Genomic DNA, 25,616 nt, shown 5'->3' with positions numbered 1-25,616 from the left:
CATATTACGAAAATAAGTTATGACATCCTAGGCCCCTGGGTGGGGCCCGACTAGTAACCAATGCCAAATCCGGCGAAACAACTGGCCGCTGTGATACAATTGTATAATAATAATAATAATAAAAATATAAAAATAATAATAAAGACACGACCGAGTTGCTAAATTAATCTACTGGTCATTATGTAAAAAATACAAGTTACCTTTATCCAAAGAGTCATGGGAGCACAAAGTGGAAAAAATTACCGAAAATGAGAAGGTGAAGATCTTGTGGGACTTTTGAATACAGACGGATTGTCATTTGGAACACAACACGCCAGATATCAAGGATGTGGAAGGCTGAAGCGTACAGTTTATTGATATCGCTGTACCAGGAGATGCCAGTCGAAGAAAAAAAAACTGGAAAAAAATCATGAAATATTGCAACCTGGCCATTGAAGCTACACAGCTATGGATGAAACATGTAACAGTGATACATGTTCATTGGGGCACTTGGTACCATGTCCGAGAATTTTACAAAACTGCAAAAAAACTGCACTATTAGGAACATCATATATTTTAAGAATACTTGGTTGACACCTAAGATGCTGGCAGTAACCTGTATCAACCATTAGCACCAGTCAATGGTATTTGTGACATATCTTTAAAACTTCAGTTGACTGAGTTTCATGTTTAATGAATAAAAGAAATAATAATAACAACAACAATTGATCCTTCTTTCCTACCACCGAGCAGGAAGGTAGGCCATTTTCCTCCCCACCCCCATTCCTGATCCTGCCCTTCCTACCACCAAACAGGAAGGTAGGCCTCCCCCCCCCTGCATTCCTAATCCTGCCTTTGTACCTTCAAACAAGAAGACAGGCCTCTTTCCTCCCTCTCCTTCCCCCCCCCCCATTCCTGAGCCTGTCTTCCTACCACCAAACAGAAAAGTAGGCTGCTTCCCTCCCCTCCATTTCTTATCCTGCCTTCCTACTGCCAAGCAGGAAGGTAGACCACTTTCCTACCGTGGCTGGGCCTGGACAGCTATCTGGTGTGGTTTCTATGGGATTATCATCTTGGATCAATAGTGGCTTAGCCACCGAGAACCAACCCAGGCACCTACCATCACTAATGATGAGAAGAAATCAACAGAATTCCACATCAGGTTGGTCGTCACCCGGGTCAAGGAGGACTGTGTCAGATGCTATGGCTTCTGGACATCTGTCAAAAAAGGGGCTACAGGGCTCAGTTGTTAATGCCAGGGAACCAGGGCGTGCAACTGCAAAGCAACTGGAACCAAAGTGCAAAATTTGGACAACCAAAGAAAATTGAGACATCCTCAAATATTACTACCAGGCAGAACCAACAGCCAGGGGATTTCAAAAAAGAATGATGCAACTGTCGAAGGAAAAACATCTGGAAAGTGATATAATTGAACAAAGATTAATGGATCAAAGACGCTTCATCATCCGTAATAAAGTTTTGGCTAAAAAGAAAACAAGTAATGATGAACAAGCTGAAGAAACTGTTCCAATACCTGAACAAACTGATCAGCCAGTGAAAGAAAGGAGGATGAAGATCCTCCTGTGCAACAACTCGAAAGTGTAGAGCTAAGTGATCTAGCAAAAATGTTGAAAGAAAAATTGAAAAACACATCTAAGAAAATGTAGGAAGAAAAAGACTACCTACCATTCGCAAAATGCATAGCAAACGAGTGAAAGAACTGTTAACTGCTGTGAACAACATTTTAATTTCCATCCCATCCAGCACACTATATGAAAACAACCAACTAATGTATAGCACAGCCACCAATTATAACTGCAGAACTGGATTATAAAATGCCAAAAAAGAAATCCACTGGAACACCAAAGTGGAAAATTTGACTTGAAAATAAAATTAAAAAACTACGAGGGGATGTCAGCAATCTAAAGTACTTGAAAGAAGGAAAATTAAAGAACAAAAAGCTGAAAAATAGTTTACAGAAAAAATACAACCTGGAGGTAAACACAATAACAGAAATCATGGAAGAACTAAAACAATGTGTAATAGCAACAGCAAAGAAAATTGAATGCTACAAAGATTGAATAAAACAATATTGTTAAAATGTCCAGTTCAGAAGAAACTAACACCTCTTCTACAGTTTCTTGATGAAAATTAAGTCCAAACTAATGTTCACCCATATAAAGAAAAAACTTTGAGCTTTTGAAAAGAATTGTGGGAATACCCAGTGGAACACAACAAAATTGCTTCCTGGATCAAAGATATTCAACAACAACACGTGGGGAAGAGTGGTCAGCATCACAGCGGTATGCACACAAACTTCAGGGGCTCCAAAGAAGAGTCGCTATCCCTGCTGTTTTGGGGGTCCCATTACGGATTGGCAAGACCAGAGATTTCGGATTGAATCATTGCAAGATGCACAAGACTTTATGGAAAGTCAGTTGAAGAGGGGAACTCAGAATAACGATGGAGAATTGGATAACAAGAGCCAAGGAGAGGAGCAAAAGAATAGTGTCCCGGGAGATGAGAAAGGGGGAAATGAGAATCAAAGCAGAGATGATAGACCGCAGACGAGGCAGACAACAAAATCCAAAGCCTTACACAAATAAACATGGCGGATGAACTCCGCTTAATTTCTTTAAATATAAATGGTTTGAATTCACTAAGAAAGAGAAATAAAATACTGAATGCTTTACGGAAAAAGAATTGTGATCTGACATGCCTGCAAGAAGTACATATAGTGAATCACCAGCAAAATGTGTTGTATTACCCCTGGCTGGGTATAATGTACACAAGTTTAGCAGATGAAAAGAAAAGAGGCATTGTGTTGTATGTTAAAGACCATATCGATTCTAAATTGGTGTATACTGATGGGGAGGGGAGACTTTTAATGGTTGAATTGAAATTTGGTCGATATAAAATTTTGCTGGTGGCCATATATACGCACCGAATGACAACCAAAGTACTTTCTTTAGAAAGTTGCATCTAAAAATTGCAGAGTTAGGCTATATGTGTGGTGGGTGATTATAACGCGGTGGCAGATAGGACAATGGATTATAACCCAGGAAACATCCAAAAGGGGGGAGGGAAATTAAGAGAAAGGAGGAGAGTTCTCCCCAAAACTTTTGAAGACATGAAGGAGGAATATGAATTAAAGGATGTATGGCGTGAACTCCACCCACAGAAACAACAATTTACTTTCTTTTCACATAGACATCAATCCTGTTCTAGGATCAACATGGCCTGGTTGATACCAGAAATTGGGGACTTGATTAAGGAAGCAGCAATTGAGGTTAATACCTGGACCGATCATAATCCACTCTTATTGGTGTGGAAAGGAGTAAGGCAGGGGAGGAAGAGAAGGTGGATGATGAATACAGAGATAGTGAAAGAACAAGAATTTCAGCAAATGTTTAAAAGGGAAATGAGGTTTTTTTTTGAAGAAAATAGGAGTAACTCCACAAATACTTTGGGATACGGCAAAGGCTTATATGAGAGGCCTAGCTATTAAATATACAACAGGCACACAGAGGAAAAAATTAGAAGAGAGGGCAAAATGGGTAGCTAAATTGGAGGTGGTAGAAAAAGCCTTGCAACAGGACCCACTAGATGATAGGAGAAAAGAAGAAATGGCTAGAATTAAGCACGGGATCTCTCTTCTAGACCAGTAGGATGCTGCTCGGAAACGTAGGGGGATTAAGCAAAACTTTTTTGAGCATGCTAACAAACCGGGTCGTTGGCTCTCTTATAGACTTCGGAAAGAAAGAGAGAGCAGACGTATAGCTCAACTGCAGAATAGTAAAGGGGAATTAGTAGAAACCAAGGTTCCCTATATAGTAGGGAAGAAATTTCTGAGGACCAAATTAAGGAATTTTTAGATAATGCAAATCTACCCAAGATCTCAAATGAAGCAAAAGGGGTACTGAACCAAAAGATAACAATAGATGAATTAGAAAAGGCAGTCAAAAAAATGGAAAACAACAAAACTCCTGGCATGGATGGTTTGCCAATTGAAATCTATAAATCTTTTTTGGAAATCTTAGGACAAGAGATGATAGTAATATTTAATACTGTCTTGACGGATTCTATCGCACCGAAATCATGGGCTGAGGCCTATATAACCCTTTTGCCTAAAGTTGGAGCTGACCAAATTAAAAACTATAGGCCCATTTCACTTTTGAATGTGGATTATAAAATCTTTGCAGCTATACTGGCAGATAGACTTAAATTCTTCCTTAATAAATTTATACACCCTGATCAGAACGGCTTCCTGCCGTCAAGGCATTTGAAAGATAATAGAATTATTTTGGATGTCTTAGAATATTATGAAGCTCGGCCAGATAAACAAATGGCCTTTATGTTTCTTGACGCACAAAAGGCTTTTGATCGGGTAAATTGGAAGTTTATGTTGTCACAATTAGAAAATATTAGAAAATATGAAGTTTGGAGAAAACTTCTTAAATGCAATTCGGGCAATTTATGTACGACAAACCGCGACATTATTGGTAAATGGAGAAGAGGCAGGTGATATTGAGATTGGTAAAGGCACAAGACAAGGATTCATTGATAAAAACTTGGAAAGGGGTTTCATTGAACCAGCGAGGCCCAAGGTAGTTGCGCCAGTATTGTTCAGAGAAAAGAAAGATGGCTCCTTCAGATTATGTGTGAATTTCAAAAACTTGAACTGCATCGCTGCCCAAAACCTCTACCCTTTACCACTAATGAAGGACATGCTGGCCCAACTAGGAAAGGGGAGAATTTTCACTAAATTGGATCTACGAGAGGCATACTATTGGGTCAGAATTAAAGAGGGAGATGAATGGAAGACTGCTTTCAACTGCTCCCTTGGTTGCTTCCAGTTTCGAGTGATGCCGTTTGGCCTCCAGGGGGCGCCAGCGGTCTTCATGCAACTAATTAATGAGGTTTTGCATGACCATCTTTACAAAGGCGTGATGGTCTATTTGGACAATATCCTTATTTACACGGAAACACGTGAAGAACATGTGAAGCTTGTTCGCACGGTTCTGAAGAAACTCCATGCTATATGCCAAATTCTCCAAGTGTGAATTTCACCAGGAAAGGGTTGATTACCTAGGCTATCGGATCTCCCACAAGGGGATAGAGATGGACCCAGCTAAGGTCAAGGCTGTCACCGAATGGGAGGCCCCATGTACACGTAAACAATTGCAGAGGTTTTTGGGGTTTGCTAACTTCTATCGTCAGTTTATTCCCTCGTTCACTAAGATGGCTCTCCCTATCACTAACCTCCTTAAATCAAAAGGAGGAGCTAAGCCCAAACCTAGCAAGCCGTTGAACTGGACTATGGAGTGTCAGGCGGCTTTCGAGAAGTTGAAACGCCTCTTTGCAGAGGAACCGGTCCTGAAGCACCCAGACATGGACGCGCCTTTTGTGGTCCAGGCTGACGCCACTGATGTAACAGTGGGGGCAGTACTGCTTCAAGCAAATAGCCAAGATAAATTACAGCCCTGCACTTACACCTCTTGCAAGCTGACCGACACGGAGAGACATTGGGCTATTTGGGAGAAGGAAGCTTTTGCTGTTTGTTGGGCTTTAACCACCTGGCGCCACTTTCTAGAGGGCGCCAAACACCCTTTTGAAGTATGGACTGACCATAAAAACTTGGAAGCTTTGAAAACCCCCAGGAAGCTGTCTCCAAACAGATGCGCTGGGCTCAACATTTCAATAGATTCAATTTTACTTTGAAATACATTCCGCGAGGGAAGAATTTTATGGCTGATACTTTGTCCAGACTTCCGCAGTACAAGTGTTCAAAGCTCAGTGTTGTCCAGCAAAAAGTCTGGCTGCTCCTGTTGTCACTAGAAGTCAAACAACTTTTAAACTAGAGATCACGAAAGGCTTTATCTCTGAACTAAAGGGGGCCCTTGCAAAGGATGACTGGCTCCAACAACACATGGATGAATGCACTATGAAAGATGGATTGGCTTGGATTGGTGCAAAATTATACGTCCCTGCATCCATTAGAACCATCGTCCTCCAACGAGCTCATGACTCTCGCATGGCTGGACATTTTGGCTTCGTCAAAACCCTGCATCTGGTTAAGAGACAATTTTGGGGCTTCCTGGGAGGAGCTTGCTGGTGGGGGCAGCAAAAAATCAGCTGCCTCCGAATTCCTGGCTACGTACCTGTTTAGAGGATCTTCCATCTGACGTCTTATCAGGTTTTCTTATCCTTCAGGCAAGAAGGAAAGAAGAAACTGTTTTGCTGGCAAATGCTCTTCGATTTTTGCAGCTTTTGTGCTTGCAAGGAAAGGGGGGCTAGCCCAAGGCAGAACGGCTGTCCGTGCTGGGAACTTCAAACTGCCTTGTGCAGGACAAAGTAAGTCTCCCCCACTCTGCTCAAAGTTTTGTTTGATTTAATCTTATCACGAGCTGAATCCGTTTACTGCGTGGACAATAATTGTTTATCAACATTTTAGCTTCTTTTCTTTTTCTCCTCCGAAAAATTATTTACTTAGAGGCTTTTAAAATGGCACCGAGCAGGCTGGTTTCTCCGGTAATAACGAACACTTTTTGCTAATCCTCACAAGAATTCAAAACAAAAGAGATTGCTTATCATATGTTTTGGTTTCACAATAGAAGAATTTTACTCCTTCATTAACCTTGCTTATCTGGAAGTTAAATGGTGATGAATCTGCTGAACGGTCTTGTTACAATGTTTACTCATTGAAAGTTTTGCCAAGCCTTAAACTTCAAAATAAAAGCCTCTTTACTTAAAGCTGCATATTCAGGCAATAGAGTTTTATTAACTGCAGGCAGATAAATTTTGAAATGGCCTCAAAACCAAATATTAACTTGAAGTCGTCACCCTCTACTTCCAGGGGCACATCCTCAGTGCCTGGCACAAAGCTGCAGCCTCCGCTTCCTACGCCCCCTGCTGGGGATGTGTTAACGAAAGAATTTTTCCTGAGTAATCTAAGCGAGGCTCTTAATGCACAGACAATTAAAATGGAAGATAAGTTTAGAGATAATAGAGAGGAGAGAAAAGAGGAAATAAAAGAAATGAAAGAAGAAATTAAAAGTGAAATAAAAGGACTTAAACAGGAGCTGTATGAGAAATTTGACGCTAAGGTTGATAAAATTAGAGACGACATGCTGAGTCTTGTAACTGTATTAACAGAACATATTTCTGGAATGGAAGATACTCTAGAGGTTCTTAATGATGCCAATGCTAACTTGACATTGAAAACAGAGGTGGTGGAACAAAAAGTGGAAAATGCTGAAAAAGAAATTATTATGATACAGTACCGACAAATGGAGTTCGCATTAAGAGTAAGGGGGCTGCGTGAGGAGAAACAGGAGAACCTGAAACAGATCCTATCGGAAGCTTTTGACCGCCTGATGGGAAGACCAGGGACCAACCAAGATTGGCAAATTGACAAAGCTTACCGCGTTAACTCCTGGCTGGCAAAGCAGAAGCAGCTTCCTCGAGACATCGTTATATATTTTACTACAAGAGAGCTTAGAAACATGGTACTGCAAGCGTCTTATAACACTAAGCTTCAAATTGGCGGTCAAGACCTGGCTGTTTTGAAAAAGATACCACCTCAAATGTTAAGAGCCAGGAGAGACTACGCTTTTTTGGTCGAAGAACTCAGAAATCGTCAGATACAGTATAGATGGGATGCACCATTTGGCATCATATTTACATTTGATAAGCAAAGGTACCGCCTCAACTCTGTATGGAAAGCCCGAGATTTTTATTATAATATATTGAAGGCCGGACACCCTGCACCATCTGGACCTGGAGAAAGACCACAAGAAGGACAGGATAGACAGCAAACTACACAACCACCAGACAAGATGGAGCATCTCTCTTCTCTAGAAGTGCAAGGTGCTATGGAACCAAGACCTAGCCGCATGACTACTAGACGTATGGAGAAACAAGCTAAAAAGCATCAGCATCAACAATCATCGGCCATTGATCAAGGAACTACAATAACAAATCTGGAAGCAGTGGGAGGAGCTAGACCTAAGGTTAAACAGGCCGTGCAGGAAGCTCTAAAAATGCTTCAACCAACCAAAGATGACAACTAAGATTTTAACATGGAATGTTAACGGACTGAACTCTCCACAGAAGAGGAAGAAAATATTTCATTATCTCAAACAGTTTAAGAACGATGTAATTTGTTTGCAAGAAACTCATATCAAGTCAACTGATCAAAAATATTTGATCAACTCAAAACTTGGTCAACATTTTGCAGCTTCTGCTATGGAAAAGAAGAATGGTATAGTTGTATACTTAAGAAAAGATATGAAAGCTGAATTAATAGAAGCAGATCCCTTCGGAAGATATATTGCTTTAGACTTAATCTTAGAAGGGAAAAAGACATTACTTTTGGGAATTTATGCTCCCAATCAACAGCAAGATAGATTCTATAGAAATCTTCATGCTAAATTAGTACAGTGGGACTATAGTTCCTGTATACTATTGGGTGACTGGAATGGAGTGATAGACACTAAGAGAGATAAGAAGATTTCCCGCCTAAATACCAAGATGCGAGCAAAGTTACCCAAATCTTTCTTTGACATTATGGATGATTTTGAATTGAGAGATATTTGGCGAGAAAGAAATGCAGAGGAATATGACTTCACTTTCTTCTCGGACAGGCATCAATCCCTTTCAAGGATTGATTTTATTCTAACCACTAATGATTTGCTTTCTAGGGTCAAGAAAACAAAGATTGCAGCTAGGGTCCTTTCGGACCATAACCCAGTTTGGATGGAGTTGGGAAGGGTAGTGCAGGCAAGAAGGTCTTGGAGATTGAATGAAAACTTATTTAGATATGAAAAGTATATTAATGATTGTAAAAAATTACTATCTGAATATTTTGTTTTGAATATGAATAAGGGTACATCTATGGAATTTGTATGGGACGCAAGCAAAGCGTATATGAGAGGAGTTTTGATGAATATAAATAAAACACATAGAAATAAGCAAGGGTTAAAACGAACAGAACTGGAAGAGGAAATTAAGAGAAAAGAGCTGGAGTTAACAATGAACCCAGACGATACAAAGGTTAAGGAAGCTATTAACATATTAAAATCTCAATTTGACATGTTGATCTCTGACCAGGTAGCTACTAATTTATTATATGCAAAACACAATACTTTTTGTAATGCAAACAAACCTGGCAGATGGTTAGCTTATAAGATTAGGAAAAAAAGGAAAACTCGAAATATATCTAAACTGATTTACAGAGGGAAGGAGGTGTTTCAACAGGAAGAGATTCAAAAGGCTTTCTGGGAATTTTTTACAGAACTGTATAAAGGGGATAAAATTAATGGTTTAGACATAGACAAATATTTAGACAAAGAGAAAATACCTTCAGTTAGAGAAGAACACAGGCAAAAATTGAATCAACCAATAACCTCGGGGGAAATCCTGCAGGTAATTAAGCAATTAAAGTCAGGGAAAGCACCAGGTACTTGACAGCGGTTTACTATAAAAACTTACAGTTAGAAATGGTAGAACCTCTTAGAGAATTATTTAATATGATTCAAACGGAAGGTAAAGTCCCTCCATCTTGGAAGACAGCGTTTATATCTTTGATACCCAAAGAAGATCAAGATACTACTCAACCCAAAAATTATAGACCTATTTCATTACTGAATGTAGATTATAAAATTTTTACTAAAATATTAGCAAATAGGTTAATGTTGGTCATTCAACAATTGATACATACGGACCAAACAGGTTTTATACAAGGGAGACAGATGAAAAGTAATGTTAGATTAATTATTAATGCATTAGAATATTTGGGAAAGAACAACCAGATCCCTGCTGCGTTTATATTTTTGGACGCTGAGAAGGCCTTTGATCGAGTTAACTGGCAATTTCTGCTGAAGATACTGCAAAAAATGCAGATAGGAGATAATTTTTTACAGTCAATTAAAGCAATATACCAACAGCAAACAGCACAAATCATAGTCAATGGAAGTTTAACAGACTCTTTTCAAATTGGAAAAGGTACAAGACAGGGCTGTCCTTTGTCCCCATTATTGTTTATTATAACTTTGGAAGTATTGTTGAATAAAATACGGGGCTTGGATGGTTTAAAAGGGATCAAGATTAGGCAGCAAGAATATAGAGTCCGCGCTTTTGCGGATGATTTGGTCATAATATTAGAACAACCGCAGGAATCCAGTATGGTTTTAATGAATACGATTAATCAATATGGTCAAGTGTCGGGCTTTAAAATAAACTTAGGAAAAACCAAAATATTAGCTATAAATATGAATATTAAACAAAAGGAAGAATTAGGAGTGATGCTAGGATGTGAGGTAGTTAAAAAAGTCAAATATCTTGGAGTTAACATTTTAACTTCAAATGGGAAATTATATAAGCATAATTATGAACCACTTTGGCATAGCATACAGACAGAGATGAAAAAATGGGAGAAATTGCACTTATCTTTGCTGGGTAGGATAGCAGCAGTGAAAATGAACATTTTACCAAAATTTTTATTTCTTTTCCAAATGTTACCTATACTTAAAAAAGATGCGAACCTTTTAGAATGGCAGAAGGGTATCAACAAATTTGTGTGGGCAGGAAAGAAGCCGAGGGTAAAGATGAAAATAATGCAAGATGTACGTGAGAGAGGAGGATTGAAACTACCTAATTTAAAACTATATTATGATGCAGTGGCATTATCTGTAATTAGTGATTGGACTCATTTAACCAATGATAGAATATTGACTATTGAGGGATACGATCTGGTATTTGGTTGGCATGCTTACCTGTTATTCAACAAAAAATTGGATAAGAATTTTAAAAGTCATATTTTAAGAAATGCTTTATTGCGGGTTTGGAAGAAATACCAATATAAATTAAATGACAAGATACCCATGTGGGCAATTCCTAGACACACAATTGAAAATATGAATACAGCACAAAAACAGGACAGAATTACTTACAGACAGCTTCTTACCTCGGAAAGGGGGGTATTACAATTAAAATCTTTAGAGGTATTAAAAGAGGAGAAGGTAGTTCAAACATGGTTCCAGTATGGGCAATTACAGGCTAGGTGGAAAATAGATCAAAAAATTGGTTTTATCCAAGTTGAGGATAATCTGTTTAAACAAATAAGAGATCAAAGCTTAATGCATATAAAGAGGATATATAATGTATTAATACAGATGGATTCGGAAACAGAATTAGTTAAAGATTGTATGATAAAATGGGCTCAAAATATTGAGGAACCAATAATGTTGGATACATGGGAAAGAATCTGGGTAAGAAATGTGAAATTTACACAAGCTCAAAATCTGAGAGAAAATTTTTACAAGATGTTCTATAGATGGCATTTAGATCCTAAAAAGTTGGCTTCTATGTATCCGGATGTACAGCCTAAATGTTGGAGGTGTGGTTCTCTCGATGCTACATATTATCATATATGGTGGACCTGCCAAAAGGTTAAGGCATTTTGGATAAAAATATGGTGGGTCATGCAAAATGTTTTTAAAAGAAGGATAAAGTTTATTCCTCAGTTAGTTTTACTAGGTATATGTACTGACTTTACAGTGGTAGAGACCAATTTGATTCTGCACCTGATAACTGCAGCAAGACTGTTGGTGGCGCAATATTGGAAGAAGGAAGACTTGCCTACAATCCAAGAATGGACATTGAAAGTAACAAACTTAGCCGAGATGGCTAAAATATCAGCATATCTCAAAGATCATTCAAATGAGATATATAAACGAGACTGGAAAAAATGGATTGACTATATACAAAATAAATACGGGACTAAGAAATTCCAGTTAGCCTATGCTTAAGATCAGAAATGATTTAAACTGTTAAAAGTCAGTTCAGTAAGAAGAAGCTAAGGTCAATCTAGAATGTCATTAATTTCTTTATTTCTTTTTTCTCAATAGATTTTAGACTGTGTTAGTTAAAAATCCATACCGTGTACGGGTTCTGGGAAGTCGGGGGGGGGGGGGAAGGAGGAGGGGGGGTGGGGGGGTGGAGGGGCACACACAACAAAAAAAAATTGTACTTCAATGTCTTAATGATTGACAAATGATGACATATTTGTGTGTTGTTTTTTTTAAAGAAAAATAAAAAAGTTCTGTTTAAAAAAAAAAAGAGACAATTTTGGTGGCCTTCATTGAAAAAAGACATTGAGGCTTATGTTGCTAGTTGTCCTGTTTGTGCCACTGCGAAACGCCCTCTGGGAAAACTCCAAGGATTGCTGCAGGCAGTAGCTCACCCGGAAGCCCCATGGAAGGAGAGCTGTATGGATTTCATTGTTGAATTTCCAGAGAGTCAAGGGAACACAGTATTCTGGGTTGCTACTGACTTGTTCTCCAAGCAACTTCACTTCATTCCTTGCTCCAAAATCCCTTCTGCTAAATCTCTCGCTAAGATGTTCATCTCACATATATATCGCTTGCATGGGGTGCCCGACCGCATCATTTCAGATAGGGGTGTTCAGTTCACCTCCTATTCTGGAAAAAATTCCTGAAACGGATTGGCTCCGCCCAGGGCTTAAGCTCCTCCCACCAGCCTCAGACTAATGGGGCCTGCGAGAGGACTAATTCTGTGTTCATTGTTCAAACAATATCTTCATTGTTTCATCAACTACCAACAGGATGATTGGGTGGAATTGTTGCATCATGTTGAAGTGGCTTACAACAATTCCGTGCACAGTAGCACGGGCTTTACCCCTTTCCATGTGGTATACGGGCCGGATTTTGTGCCCATTCCAGAGATTCCTCGGGAGAAACCGCAAGTGTCTTCACTATCCGAGTGGAGTGATCGCCTTCGAGAGATGTGGTCTTTGACGGACCGGGTGCTGGATGCTGCACACCCCGCACATAAGAAACATGCTGATAGGAAACGTTCTAAACCCCATGAATATAAGGTTAAAGGAATAAAGTTAAATATAAGGAGCAAGATGAAGAAAATAACAGTATATTCATCATTAGCAACAACATCTTCCAGCCCTACAACACAAAAGTCATCAAATACAACAACACAACAAGACAAAACTAGTATGGAACTAAAGAGTATGTTACAGGCTATGCATGAAGATCTTAAGGAAAGAATAAATAAAGTGGATGAGAGAATGGAAGAAGTGGAAGAAGAATTGAAAGAGGTTAAAGAGATAATTGGAAAAAATGAGCCAAGTGGAAGAAAAAAACAGAAACAACAGAGAAAAAGGTGGAGGAGATGGACTACAGACTTGCAATAAAGGATAAAAATCAAGAAAGGATAACATATCCTGTGAAATGGATAAGGCTGACTATTATTTAAGATTCCAAAATATTGAAGAAGAAAAGGGGGAGAATCTAGTGGAAAATATTGCAGAGATTCTAGTGGATGCATTAGAAGAGAGTAAGGAAAAGGTGTTAAATGGGATTGATGAAATATATAGGGTGCATACAAATATGCTATGAGAAATAGTCTGCCTAGAGAGGTACATGTAAGATTTACTAAGAAAACATTGAGAACAGAGATCTTGCAGATTGCAAGAAATACTATAATAAAATACAAATCTAGAGAGATAGTGATCTTGAAGCAAGTAGCAAGAAAGGTCAGAGACCTAAGAAAAGAATATCAATTCCTAACCAAGTGTTTGATTAAAAAAGCAGTTAATTTCAGATGACTAACACCAGGAAGGGATATTAGTGAATTGGCAGGAGTAAAGACACAGACTGGATACGATAGAGAAAGCAGAGCTATTTAATGAACATTACTTTGGATTATAAGAGGAAGCAAGATTGCGAGAGGAAAGAGGAATTGAACTTTAAGAAGAGAAGGAGAAAGAATTGAGAGAGTTAGATAAAGAGCAAGAAGAGAGAACATTAAGAGAAGGGGCAAGAGCAAGGGAGATGAAAGAGCAAAGAGAGATAAGAGCGACTAGATCAACTAAACCCACAAACAAGTAAGATATGGAAAAAGAGATAAAAATGATTTCAGTAAATATAAATGGACTAAATTTGGTCATAAAAAGGAAAAGGGCATTTAATAAATTAGAGGAATTAAAATTAGATATAATATGTCTGCAAGAAATGCACATTAAAAAACAACACAAAACATTTCTGGACTATCCAAACTTTGGGAACTTATACACTTGCCTGTCAAAGTAAAAGAGGGGTAGAACTATATATCAAAAAGACAATACAATCAAAGCAAGTATTTGAGGATGAGGAGGGGAGAATATTTATAGTGGAAATAATGATGAATTGTAAAAAAAATATGGTGGCAATATATGCACCAAATGAGAACCAAGAAGAATATTATGGGAAATTATGTAGAAGGATAATAGAGTATGAACATGAAGATATATGCATAAATAGATTTCAATGTGATTGTAAACAATGAGTTGGACTATAAAACTACAAAACTGAATAAGAAGTCAAGGAGAACCCGCCCCAAAACATTCTTCACAATGATAGATGAATTAAGTTTACAAGATCTGTGGAGAAGAAGACATCCAAAAGAAAAACAATATACATTCTATTCAAACAGGCATATGTCGTGGTCAAGAATAGATATGATTTGGATGACAACAAGATTAACTGCTAAAACACACAAGATTGACATAGAAATGAGTACGTGGGCAGATCATAATCCAATAACAATGATTTGGAAAGCACAGAGAAAAAGAATGAGATGGACATTAAATCAAAACTTACTACCGTATTTTCACGACTATAAGCCGCACTGAAAATCCTAAAATTTGATCAAAAACCGGTGCGCTTTATATATGGAAAAAGATCGAAAATCTCTCCCTCCCGATTTTACGGTCAAACTTGAAACTCGCAAGCGAATGACCGCGAGCAGGCACGCACACGTCCCTTTGGTCTCTCCCTCCCTCCTTAGCCGGGAGGCACCAAACTGCGCCCAGCCATCCTCACTTCGTCCTGGTTAAGGGTGGGAGTGTCTGAGACGCCGCTGGGAGAATGTCCACTTGGGGTTGCCGGGACAGCAAATTTCAAGGAAAAACGCAGCTGCTGGAATCGGTGCACCACCGAAAGTTCTCTGGTCTGGCTGCACCCGAGCTGGTGAAGCGCCTTTGCGATCGGAGCAATCGCGCGGCTCACCTGCACTGGCTGTCTCCCTGGCGATAGGCGGGTGGTTGCGAGCACTCCATCAGCTTGGGTGCAGCCTGACCGGAGCCCTTTCTCTTCTCAGAAATGTCTTCTCAGTGGAGCTATAGCAGCCTGCATGCCTCTTTCAGGTACTTTGACCCCCCCCCCCCCCCGGGAGGGAGGGGGCCAGCCAGAGGGGCATAAAGGGAGCCGCAGCTTCTCTGTGAATGGAGGGGAAAGAGTTCGGCTTCTCTCTGCCATTTAAAGGCTGCAGCAGGGAGAATCCCAACTTTTTTCCTCTCCCTCCATTCAGAACGAAACTGCTCCAGCCTCCTCCACCCCCACGTTGCCCAGTAACCCTAACCTTCGCGCTCTTCTCCGCGTTCTCCTCGGGATTGCAATAGATGTCCAGAAGCGGCTTTTGGGGCTAATGGGGATTGGATTTCCAGCTCGATAGCCCCTGCCGCTTCTGGACGTCTATTGCAGTTGTGAGGAGCCGAGGAGAGTGTGGAGAAGAGCGCGAAGGTTCTTGGCGCTCCAGGAAGCCGCGAAAGCAGCTGGGAGAGGCGCACGGCTTGGTTTATCCTCCCTGGACATCGCAGCAGCAGCCCCAAGCGCACCGATCTCTGTGTTTTTCGCATCGGGGTGTGCTGCAAGAGGGAATGAGTGAAGAGTGAAGACCTTTTCCAGCCAGCGCAAAGGACTCCCCCGGACTTTTTTTGCTGAGCACAGGGCGACGGGCCCGCACCTCCACCACCAGCAATCCGGAAAGGTCTTCACTCACTCTCTCTTGCAGCATGCCCCGATGCAAAAAACACAGAGATCTGTGCGCTTGGGGCTGCTGCTGCGACGTCCAGGGAGGATAAACCAAGCCGTGCGCCTCTCCCAGCTGCTTTCGCGGCTTCCTGGAGCGCCAAGAACCTTCGCGCTCTTCTCCGCTCCTCGCGACTGCAACAGATGTCCAGAAGCGTCGGGAAACGTGCGGCTTATAACCCGGTGCGCTTTATATATGGAAAAAGTTTGAAAAATTAACATTAACTGATACTGCGGCTTATAATCCGGTGCGGCTTTTGGTCATGAAAATACGGTAAATGAAAAGGAAGTTCAGCAATATATTGAAAAAGAATTAAATTTCTTCTTTAAAATAACAGAAAGGAGGATACATCACTGCAGAATGTGTGGGATACCAGTAAAGCATATATTAGAGGACTAGTAATGACATATTCAGGAAAAAGGAATAAACAGAACAGACAAACACGAAAGAAAATAGAATATAGGAGGTTGGAGATAGAATTACAGAAAAACCCACAAAATACAAAGACTAAGAATCTGATGGTCTTGCAAAAACATAAATTGAACTTAATGGAAAATGAAGAAGTGGCAAATAAAATAAGATCAAGAAGACAAAACTTTTTTGAGAATGCAAATAAACCAGGATGATGGTTGGCATATAAGATGAAAAAGGAGAGAGAAAAATATTTATAAATCAATTAATAGATCAAGAAGGAAATACATGTTACCAAAATGAAATAAAGAAAAAAAATAGTGGAAAATTATTATAAGAAGTTATATCAATGGGAAATAGTGGTAGAGGAAAAGATAAAACAATACTTAGAAAAAGTGGAAACACCTAAGATTCCAGAAAAATGCAAAAGGGCATTGGAAGAGAGAATAACAACAATGGAAGTGATGGAAGGGATTAAGACAAAAAAATGGGAAAACACCAGGGCCAGATGGATTGGCAGTGGAATTTTGTAAAACATTACAAGATGTGCTAAGTAATGTAATGCTGAAAGTACTTAATAAGTTGTTACTGAAAGCTAAAATACCGGATTCATGGTTGGAGGCGTATATAACTTTCATCCAAAAAGAAGAGTCAGGCTTGCAAAAAATAAATAACTATAGACCAATCTCTTTATTAAATGTGGATTTTAAATTTTTTTGCATCAATAATGGCGGAAAGACTTAAGAGACTGTTAAATGAAGTCATACATTTAGACCGAAATGGTTTCTTACCCAAGAGGCAGATCAGAGACAATATGCAGATCATATTGAACACTTTAAAATATTATGAAGCACATTTGGAGAAGCAAATGGCTTCTTCGCAGCACAGAAAGTCTTTGACAACGTGAATTGGCAATTTATGATAATGCAATTGCAAATGATGGACTTCGGGGAGGGGTTCACAAATATGGTTAAAACCATCTATAAAGAACTATTGGCAAAGGTGATTGTAAATGATGATATGACAGAAAAGGTGTTGTTATCTCCATTATTATTTATATTGACACTAGAGGTTTTGAACAGAAAGTTAAGGCAGGACAAAGAAGTAAAAGGAATGAAAATTAAGAAAGAAGAATATAAATTACAAGCATTTGCAGATGATTTAGTGTTTATTATGGAAGACCCAGTAGAAACAGGTCCAAAGTTACTTGAACAAATAGCAGAATATGGAGAAGTAACAGGACTGAAAATTAACAAAGATAAAACAAAAATTTTAATGAAAAATATAACAGAAAAACAGAAAAGGGAGATAATGGGGAAATTAGATATTCAAATAGTGAAGAAAGTGAAATGCTTGGATATACAGCTGACTTCGAGGTGTGTAACTATTAAGGAAGATAATTATTATAAATTGAGAAATCAAATTGAAGCAGATGAAAATGGAAGAAAAGCAGAGAAATGGAAGAACTTGCAGTTATCATTAATGGGAAGAATAGTGGTAATTAAGATGAATATATTATGAAGAATTTTATTTCTATTCCAAACAATAACAATAAAGCTTGAAAAAAAGTATTTTGAAAAATAAAATAATATGGAAATATATTTGGCAAGGAAAAAAGCAAGAATTAATATAAAAATGTTACAAGACTCAAGAATTAGAGGAGAATTTGGTCTACCGGATTGGGAGTTATATTATCAAGTGGCAGCATTAACTTGGATAAAAGAATGGATGTTATTGAGAAATATAAGGTTATTGTCTTTGGAGAGACATAATATGCAATTGGGTTGGCACACATTTTTATGGTATGGGAAAAATAGGATACTTGGTTACTTTCAGAGACATTATGTAGGAAACAGTTTATTTAAAGTATGGGAAAAAGTGAAAGGAAAACACTTTGAAATACCAATGTGGCTTTCAACAGTGGAAGCTTTGACACATCAGAATATTAGTAGTATGAGAAATGTTGTCAGATATAAAGATATATTAACAGAAAGGGGAGAACTAAAACAGAAAAAGGAATTAGAAGAACAAGGGATTGATATAGGCTGATTTACACAAATGCAAATACAAACAAGATATGAAAAAGATGATAGAGAGTATGGTTTTAATCTGGGAAATTCATAATTGGATAAGATACTCATGGGAACAGATGAAAAAATGATCAAGAAATTGTATAGCTACTTCTTAGAATCAAATTAGAGGACGAAGTAAAAGAAACAATGATAATATGGGCAAAAAAAATTGGCCACACGATTGAATTGGAAAAATGGCAAGAACTATGGGAAAGGAATTATAAACGAATAATGGCAATAGCATATAAAGAGAATTTGTGTAAAATGTTTTATAGATGGTACATGCCACCCGAAAGACTAGCAAAATGTTTAAGGACAAATCAGCTAAATGTTGGAAGCTTCATCAATTGCCAGGATCATATTACCATATGTGGTGGACATGTAGGGATGCTAGAAGCTATTGGGTTAAAATACAAATATGGTTAGAGAAAATATTACATTGACTTGTAGAGTTGAGACCAGAAGTATTTTTATTGAGAATCTTGCCAGAGAAATACAGTAAAGAAGATACATATTTGATTATACACATAATAACAACAGCTAGAATTGTATTTGCACAGAACTGGAAAACAGATAAAATCCCTTCAGAAAGAAAGATAATAAAGAAAATATTGGACTATGCAAAAATGAACAGGCTGACATTGAGAATAAAGAACAAAGATGAATCAGTATACTTCAGGACATGAGGGCTCTTTTATGATTGGCTAGAAAAGGGATATGAATTTTAAAAAAAAGATTATAGAATAAGCAAACCCAGATGACACATTGTTAAATTAAGGGAGGGGAGGGGGAAAAAGGAAAGCACTAAGATACAAATATACAGTTTGAAATATGATTCAAGTGGAATTATTATAGAGAAATAAAAGGTGGAAGGGGAAATTTATTTGAATGTAAATATAAAGCCAGGATCGCTGGAATTTCACCCCAAAAATCCATCAGAGTGAAAAAAATATGCAGGGGAAACAACGGAAGGAAGGAGAAAGAGGAGAGAAAAGAAGAAAGGGTAAAGGAGAAGTAAGGGAGGGGTAGTAAGAGTAGGAGAGAGGATAAGAAGGAGAAGAAGAGAGGAGGAATGGGGGAGAGGGAAAGAAAAAAAGAGGAAGGAAAGGAGGAAAGAAGAAGGCAGAGAAGGGAGGTTGAGAAAAAAGGAGCAAAATAAGATGAATATATGGGGTGGCAAGAAAGCTACTCTGATTATATCCTTAAACAGATTGTGATAAATGCTAGAAGTCAACAAATGTTAATAGTACCTATGAGAATGTATATTTGTGAATGTATATAGAAAGAAAAATAAAACTTTTTACAAACAAACAACACGGAACAAAATGGAAGATATTATAATAAATAGCAGTAGACTTATATACCGCTTCATAGGCCTTTCAGGCCTCTCTAAGCGGTTTACAGAGAGTCAGCATATTGCCCCCAACAATCTGGGTCCTCATTTTACCCACCTCGGAAGGATGGAAGGCTGAGTCAACCCTGAGCCGGTGAGATTTGAACCGCTGACCTGCTGATCTAGCAGTAGCCTGCAGTGCTGCATTTAACCACTGCGCCACCTTGGCTCTTAAAAACTGACATGGTTGCAAAACAAGCAAAGAAGGTCAAGAACTGGAGTGCACCTGGCTTGGACGAATTGCATGGATACTGGCTAAAAGATCTGACCAGCCTCCCCCATTGCATGGCCACTCAATTTGATCAAATGCTTCAAAATGCAATAAGCGAAGAATGGTTAACAGCTGGCGAACATACTTGATAATGAAAGATCCAGAAAAGGGCACAGAACCAAGCAACTATTGCTCAATTTACTTGTCTGCCAACAACATTCAAACTTTTTACAAGAATACTGGCAAATTCAGTATTCAATCATCTGATGGAAAACAGTTTGTATCCAGTAGAGCAAAAAGGAAATTATAAAAAATCAAGAGGAATAAACGATCAGCTGCTCATTGACAAAATGGTACTAAAAATGCAAAATGAAGAAAAACAAATTTAAATACGGTGTGGAATGATTACAAGAAGGCATTTGACTCATTACCCCACAGCTGGATTAACACCTGTCTGGAAAACTTTGGAATCAGCAAAAATATTTGTACATTTTTTTAAAGCAAATATGCAAAAATGGAAAACAGTTCTAACAGCAAATAAAGAGAACATTGGGGAAGTCAACATCAGACGAGGAATCTTTCAGGGGGACTCACTTTCACCACTCCTGTTCAACATCGCATTAATTCCACTGACAATAATCCTACGAAACACAAAACTGGGATACCAAATTTCAAGCCAACATGGCAAGATAAACCATCTACTTATACATGGATGACTTAAACATGTGTGCAAAAAGCCCCACTGAACTTAAATAAATACTTAACACAGTTCAACTGTTCAAAAGCAACATCAAAATGAACTTTGGACTTGGCTTCCTGGGAGGAGCCTGCTGGTGGGGGCAGCAAAAAATCAGCTGCCTCCGAATTCCTGGCTACGTACCTGTTTAGAGGATCTTCCATCTGACGTCTTATCAGGTTTTCTTATCCTTCAGGCAAGAAGGAAAGAAGAAATTGTTTTGCTGGCAAATGCTCTTCGATTTTTGCAGCTTTTGTGCTTGCAGGGAAAGGGGGGCTAGCCCAAGGCAGAACGGCTCTCTGTGCTGGGAATTTCAAACTGCCTTGTGCAGGACAAAGTAGGTCTCCCCCACTCAGTTCAAAGTTTTGTTTGATTTAATCTTATCACGAGCTGAATCCGTTTCCGTGGACAATAATTGTTTATCAACATTTTAGCTTCTTTTCTTTTTCTCCTCCGAAAAATTATTTACTTAGAGGCTTTTAAAATGGCGCCGAGCAGGCTGGTTTCTCCGGTAAGAATGAACACTTTTTCTTAATTCTCACAAGAATTCAAAACAAAAGAGATTGCTTATCATATGTTTTGGTTTCACAATAGGCCGGCAGAAGCTTTTTAATTAGTTTTATTTCTACAAGAATTTTACTCCTTCATTAACTTTGCTTATCTGGAAGTTAAATGGTGATGAATCTGCTGAACGGTCTTGTTACAATGTTTACTCATTGAAAGTTTTGCCAAGCCTTAAACTTCAAAATAAAAGGGGAACTCAGCCTCTTTATTTAAAGCTGCATATTCAGGCAATAGAGTTTTATTAACTGCAGGCAGATAAATTTTGAAATGGCTTCAAAACCAAATATTAACTTGAAGTCGTAAATTTTTTTCTTATTACTATTCAAAATACCAGCTTCAATTTTGTAAAAGGCTTTCTTATCCAGCTGCGTTACAAGATGGTGATTTTATAGCTTCTGCGTTTGATATATGACACACTCATTCAGCTCTATTCTCCTGAAGACTTCTCCTTATTAACTGTTAAAAGTCTATAAATAGTATCCCATTTAAAACCGAGGGGAGCAGAGACTTTGTTTGTTTGCTTGTTTGTTTGTGCGTTTTTTATAATGGCTCCCAAATCGAAGCAGTCTAAGCGTTTCCTTAATAATACATCTCAAGAAATTGTTGCAAAATCGCTGCCCTTGCCTCCCACGCCCTCTACTGGAGATCTCTTAATGCAAGAATTTCTTTTTGAAACCCTTAAAGAGTTCAGACAGGAAATTAAAGAACTTTTATCGGACTTATATGATAAACTGGATGCCAAGATTGCTCAAACAAGGGAAGATATGATCGGAGTTATGACTGTTATGACAGACTATGTTTCTGAAATGGAGGACAAATTGGAACTTTTGGAAAAAGCTAATTCTAATTTGACATCTAAAATTCAAGCGTTACAACAGGAAGTTGAAAATGCTCAAAAACAACTCGTTATGATAAATTACAATAAGACTGCGTTTGCAATAAGAGTCAGAGGATTGCGTGAAAAGGAACAGGAGAATTTGAAACAGACCTTTTTTGAGGCTTTCAGACGTTCGGTGGGAAGTCCAGGATTTAACTTTGATTGGCAGATTCAAAAAATTTATCGCCAGAACTCGTGTGTAGCAAAACAACAACAGCTTCCGAGGGACATAATTATATATTTCACCACAAGAGAATCCAGAAATGCGATAATACAGAAGTTCTACAATAACAGGCTGTGAATCAATGGACAGGACTTGATTGTTTTTAAAGAAATACCATCTCAAATATTAAGAGCAAGGAGAGACTACACTTTCTTAACTGAAAAACTCAGAGATTCTCAGATACAATATAAATGGGAAGTGCCATCTGGTATCACAGTTACATTTGAGAACCAAAAATATCATCTCAATTCTGTTTGCGAAGCCCGAGATTTTTACTACAAAACTCTGAATGCAGGACTTCCTGATTCACCCGGACTTGGAGAAAGACAAGGAAAAGGAGAAGATAAGCAGCGGGACACGTGGCTACAAGGCGGAGGGTGTTGCTTTCCCCTTCCGGAAGGGCAGAAGAGTAAAGAATAAAGATCCAGCTATGCCTTTAAAATACTTCTTAAATTTTTAATCTGAATAAAATTTCAGGACTCCTGTCTGGTATAAAATGATAAAGCTGTATACCGATGAAGAGATATTGAGACTGAAAGAAGCGGTGCTGAATTTGGACATATATTGTATGGGACTTATATAAGACTTGTTTGAATCTTAATTTAAACTGCGCATGATCTATTCTTTGGGGCGAGGAGAGCGGAGATCGTAGTTTTCTTGGATTGTGGTTTGGGATGAATGGAGTCGGGTGGCGTGGGGTAGATGGAAGGGTAGTGAAAGTTCAATTAGATTACCTTGATCCAGAATGTAAGCTGATTTTTGTATAAATTGTTATTTGAATACAAGGTTAAGAAAGATTATCTGGAGAGTCTACACGAGGGTGGAGTAAATATGAGAGGAGCAATGGAGGAGGATAAAATATATATGCGGACACGGGTAAAGGCAGGATGGGAGGTATAAAATTTATATGCGGAAGTGGGTAAAGACATTGTTTAAGATTTTAAAAATAATGAGAAGCTGAGTTTAATGTTAGAGAGTTTATTGACTTCTCTTTCTTGGGGGGGGGGTTTCCCCCCTTTTTTTCTTTTTATTATTCTTTTCTTTTTTTATTTTTTTTTTATTTTTATTATTTTGTAACTTCTAATCTATTTGGTTTCAATATACTCCAGACTTTGCTTGATAAAGAACGATGCCGGGAATGGGATCTGGGAAGTCGGAAGGGGGTCAGGGAGGGGGGTTCAGGGGGTGGGTGGGGGGGAGGGTGGAAATATAGACTCAATTTTCAGAACAATGAATGCACTTGGATACTGTTGCTTTTTTTTTCTTTTTCTTTTCTTCTTTCTTCTTTTATTTTTCTTTTGTTTTAGTACAAAACAAATAGACCAATGAATACTAGAAATACACCGAAGCGAGGTGTAGAGGGGGGAATTAAGAGGGAGTGAGAAGGGAATGTAAGGAGGGTGAGATGGTGGGAAGGGGAGAAAGGAATGGCTGAGGGGGAGGGGAAGTAGAAGAGGGGATTGTTGGAAGGGAGAAATGAAAGTTGGAGGGGTAGAAGGAAGGGTGTATGTAGGATAGAAGTGTTATGAGTTGTTTATTGCTTCTTTTTTTTAACTGCACAGTATTTAAGTGATTGTATAAAGGAAAATGAAAATGTAATAAAAGATTTATCTTGAAAAAAAAATGAACTTTGGACTTGAAGAATGTGCTATATTATCCATGCAGCAAGGAAAAATGGAAAAAACAGAAGGAATAGAACTGGGAAACGGAAACATAATGAAAGCATTAGCAAAGGATGATGGTTAGAAGTACCTAGGCATATTGGAAGCAGCTAACATCTTGAATGGAAAAGTCAAAGAGTCAAAACAAAAGGAATACATCAGGAGGGTCTGCAAAATATTAAATTAAAAACTGAATGCTAGAAACATAATTAAAGCCATTAATACATGGGCAGTTCCAGTGATATGCTATACAGCTGGAATCATCAACTGGACTTTGGCTGAACTGGAAAACCTACACCAGAAAACATGGAAACTTTTGAATATGTACCATGCTTTACATCCACGAAGTGACATCAACAGGTTGTACCTTCCAAGAAAAATAGGGGGCAGAGGGCTATTGCAAATCCATCAAACTGTAGAAGACTAAAAACAAAGTTTGAATGATTATGTGAACCAAAGTACAGAAAAATTGTTGTAGGCTGTGAAAATGGAGAACATTATAAAAACAACAGAAATAAAGGCAGAATATAAGGAAAAACAATGGATGACAGATTAAATAGATGGAAAACCAAAGCTTTGCATGGACAACACTTGAAAAACATTGAAGGAAAATGTGATCACAACTTTACATAGGCATGGCTTAAGATGGGAACCATCAAGAAAGAAACAGAAGGTTTAACACTCACTGCTCATGAACAAGCACTACAAACTAAAGCCATGAAAGCAAAGTCTCAAAAATCCACTGACAATCCAAACTGCCAACTTTGCAACGACATTTAATATGTGAATGCAGCAAAATTGCACAAACTGATTACAAAGCTAGACACAACCAAGTTGCCAAATTAATCCACTGGTCATTATGTAAAAAATATGATGGATCTATATCCAGAAAGTCATGGGAACATAAAGTGGAAAAAGTTATCGAAAATGAGAAGGTGAAGATCTTGTTGGACTTTCAAAGACAGATGGATCGTCATTTGGAACACAACACACCAGATATCACAGTTGTTGAAAACCGAAACATACAATTTATTGACATCGCAGTAAGAGGAGATGCCAGAGTCAAAAAGAAAGAACTGGAAAAAATTACAAAATACCGCAACCTGCCCATCAAAACTAGGTGATTATGGATGAAACATGTAACAGTGATATCCATTCTCATCGGGGCACTTGGTACCATGCCCAAGAATTTTTTATAAGATACATCAACAAATTGCAGCTTCCTGCAATAACACCATCGGAACATTGTATATTTTAAGAAGGTACTTGGTTGATGCCTAGGACGCTGGCAGCAACCCGTATCAACCATAAGCACCAGTCAATGGTATTTGTGATGCATTTTTTAATGTTCAGTTGACTGAGTTTCATGTTTAATGAATAAAAGAAATAACAACAACAGCAGCAGCAACAACAATAATAAGAAAGAGCCAGTTTGGTCTAGTGCAGGGCACTGTTCCCTCTAAGCTGCGCAGGTGCATGGCCACGCAGGTGGCAACAAAACACAGCGCAGCAGTTTCCAACTGCCACGCAGTGATCTTTAGCATGATGGACTTTAGTCTGCAGGCGGCTAGGAGGCTTCTGTCAGCTGGGCCGGGATATTTTAG

General features: G+C 38.5%; 1 protein-coding gene across 12 annotated transcripts in view; it reads right to left on the bottom strand.

The window, feature by feature from the left end:
• GOLGA4 (golgin A4) overlaps positions 1-25,616 on the bottom strand; it is a 184,572-nt gene that overhangs the window by 35,622 nt on the left and 123,334 nt on the right. Inside the window, exon 13 of one of the 12 annotated variants that reach the window (XM_087713052.1) lies at positions 1,159-1,197. The exons of the other annotated variants lie outside the window; for them this stretch is intronic. Coding sequence (XP_087569178.1) covers positions 1,174-1,197 — 24 coding nt within the window. The 3' untranslated portion in view covers positions 1,159-1,173. Of the gene's footprint in view, positions 1-1,158; positions 1,198-25,616 lie in introns of those variants that run through there. 12 annotated transcript variants of the gene reach the window in all.

This window comes from Thamnophis sirtalis, unplaced genomic scaffold (assembly GCF_051295495.1).
Source record: "Thamnophis sirtalis isolate CommonGarterSnake01/CBP01778 unplaced genomic scaffold, rThaSir2_p1.2 scaffold_4, whole genome shotgun sequence".
NCBI classification, from domain to species: domain Eukaryota; kingdom Metazoa; phylum Chordata; class Lepidosauria; order Squamata; family Natricidae; genus Thamnophis; species Thamnophis sirtalis.
This window is presented reverse-complemented; position numbering and strand designations above follow the sequence as displayed.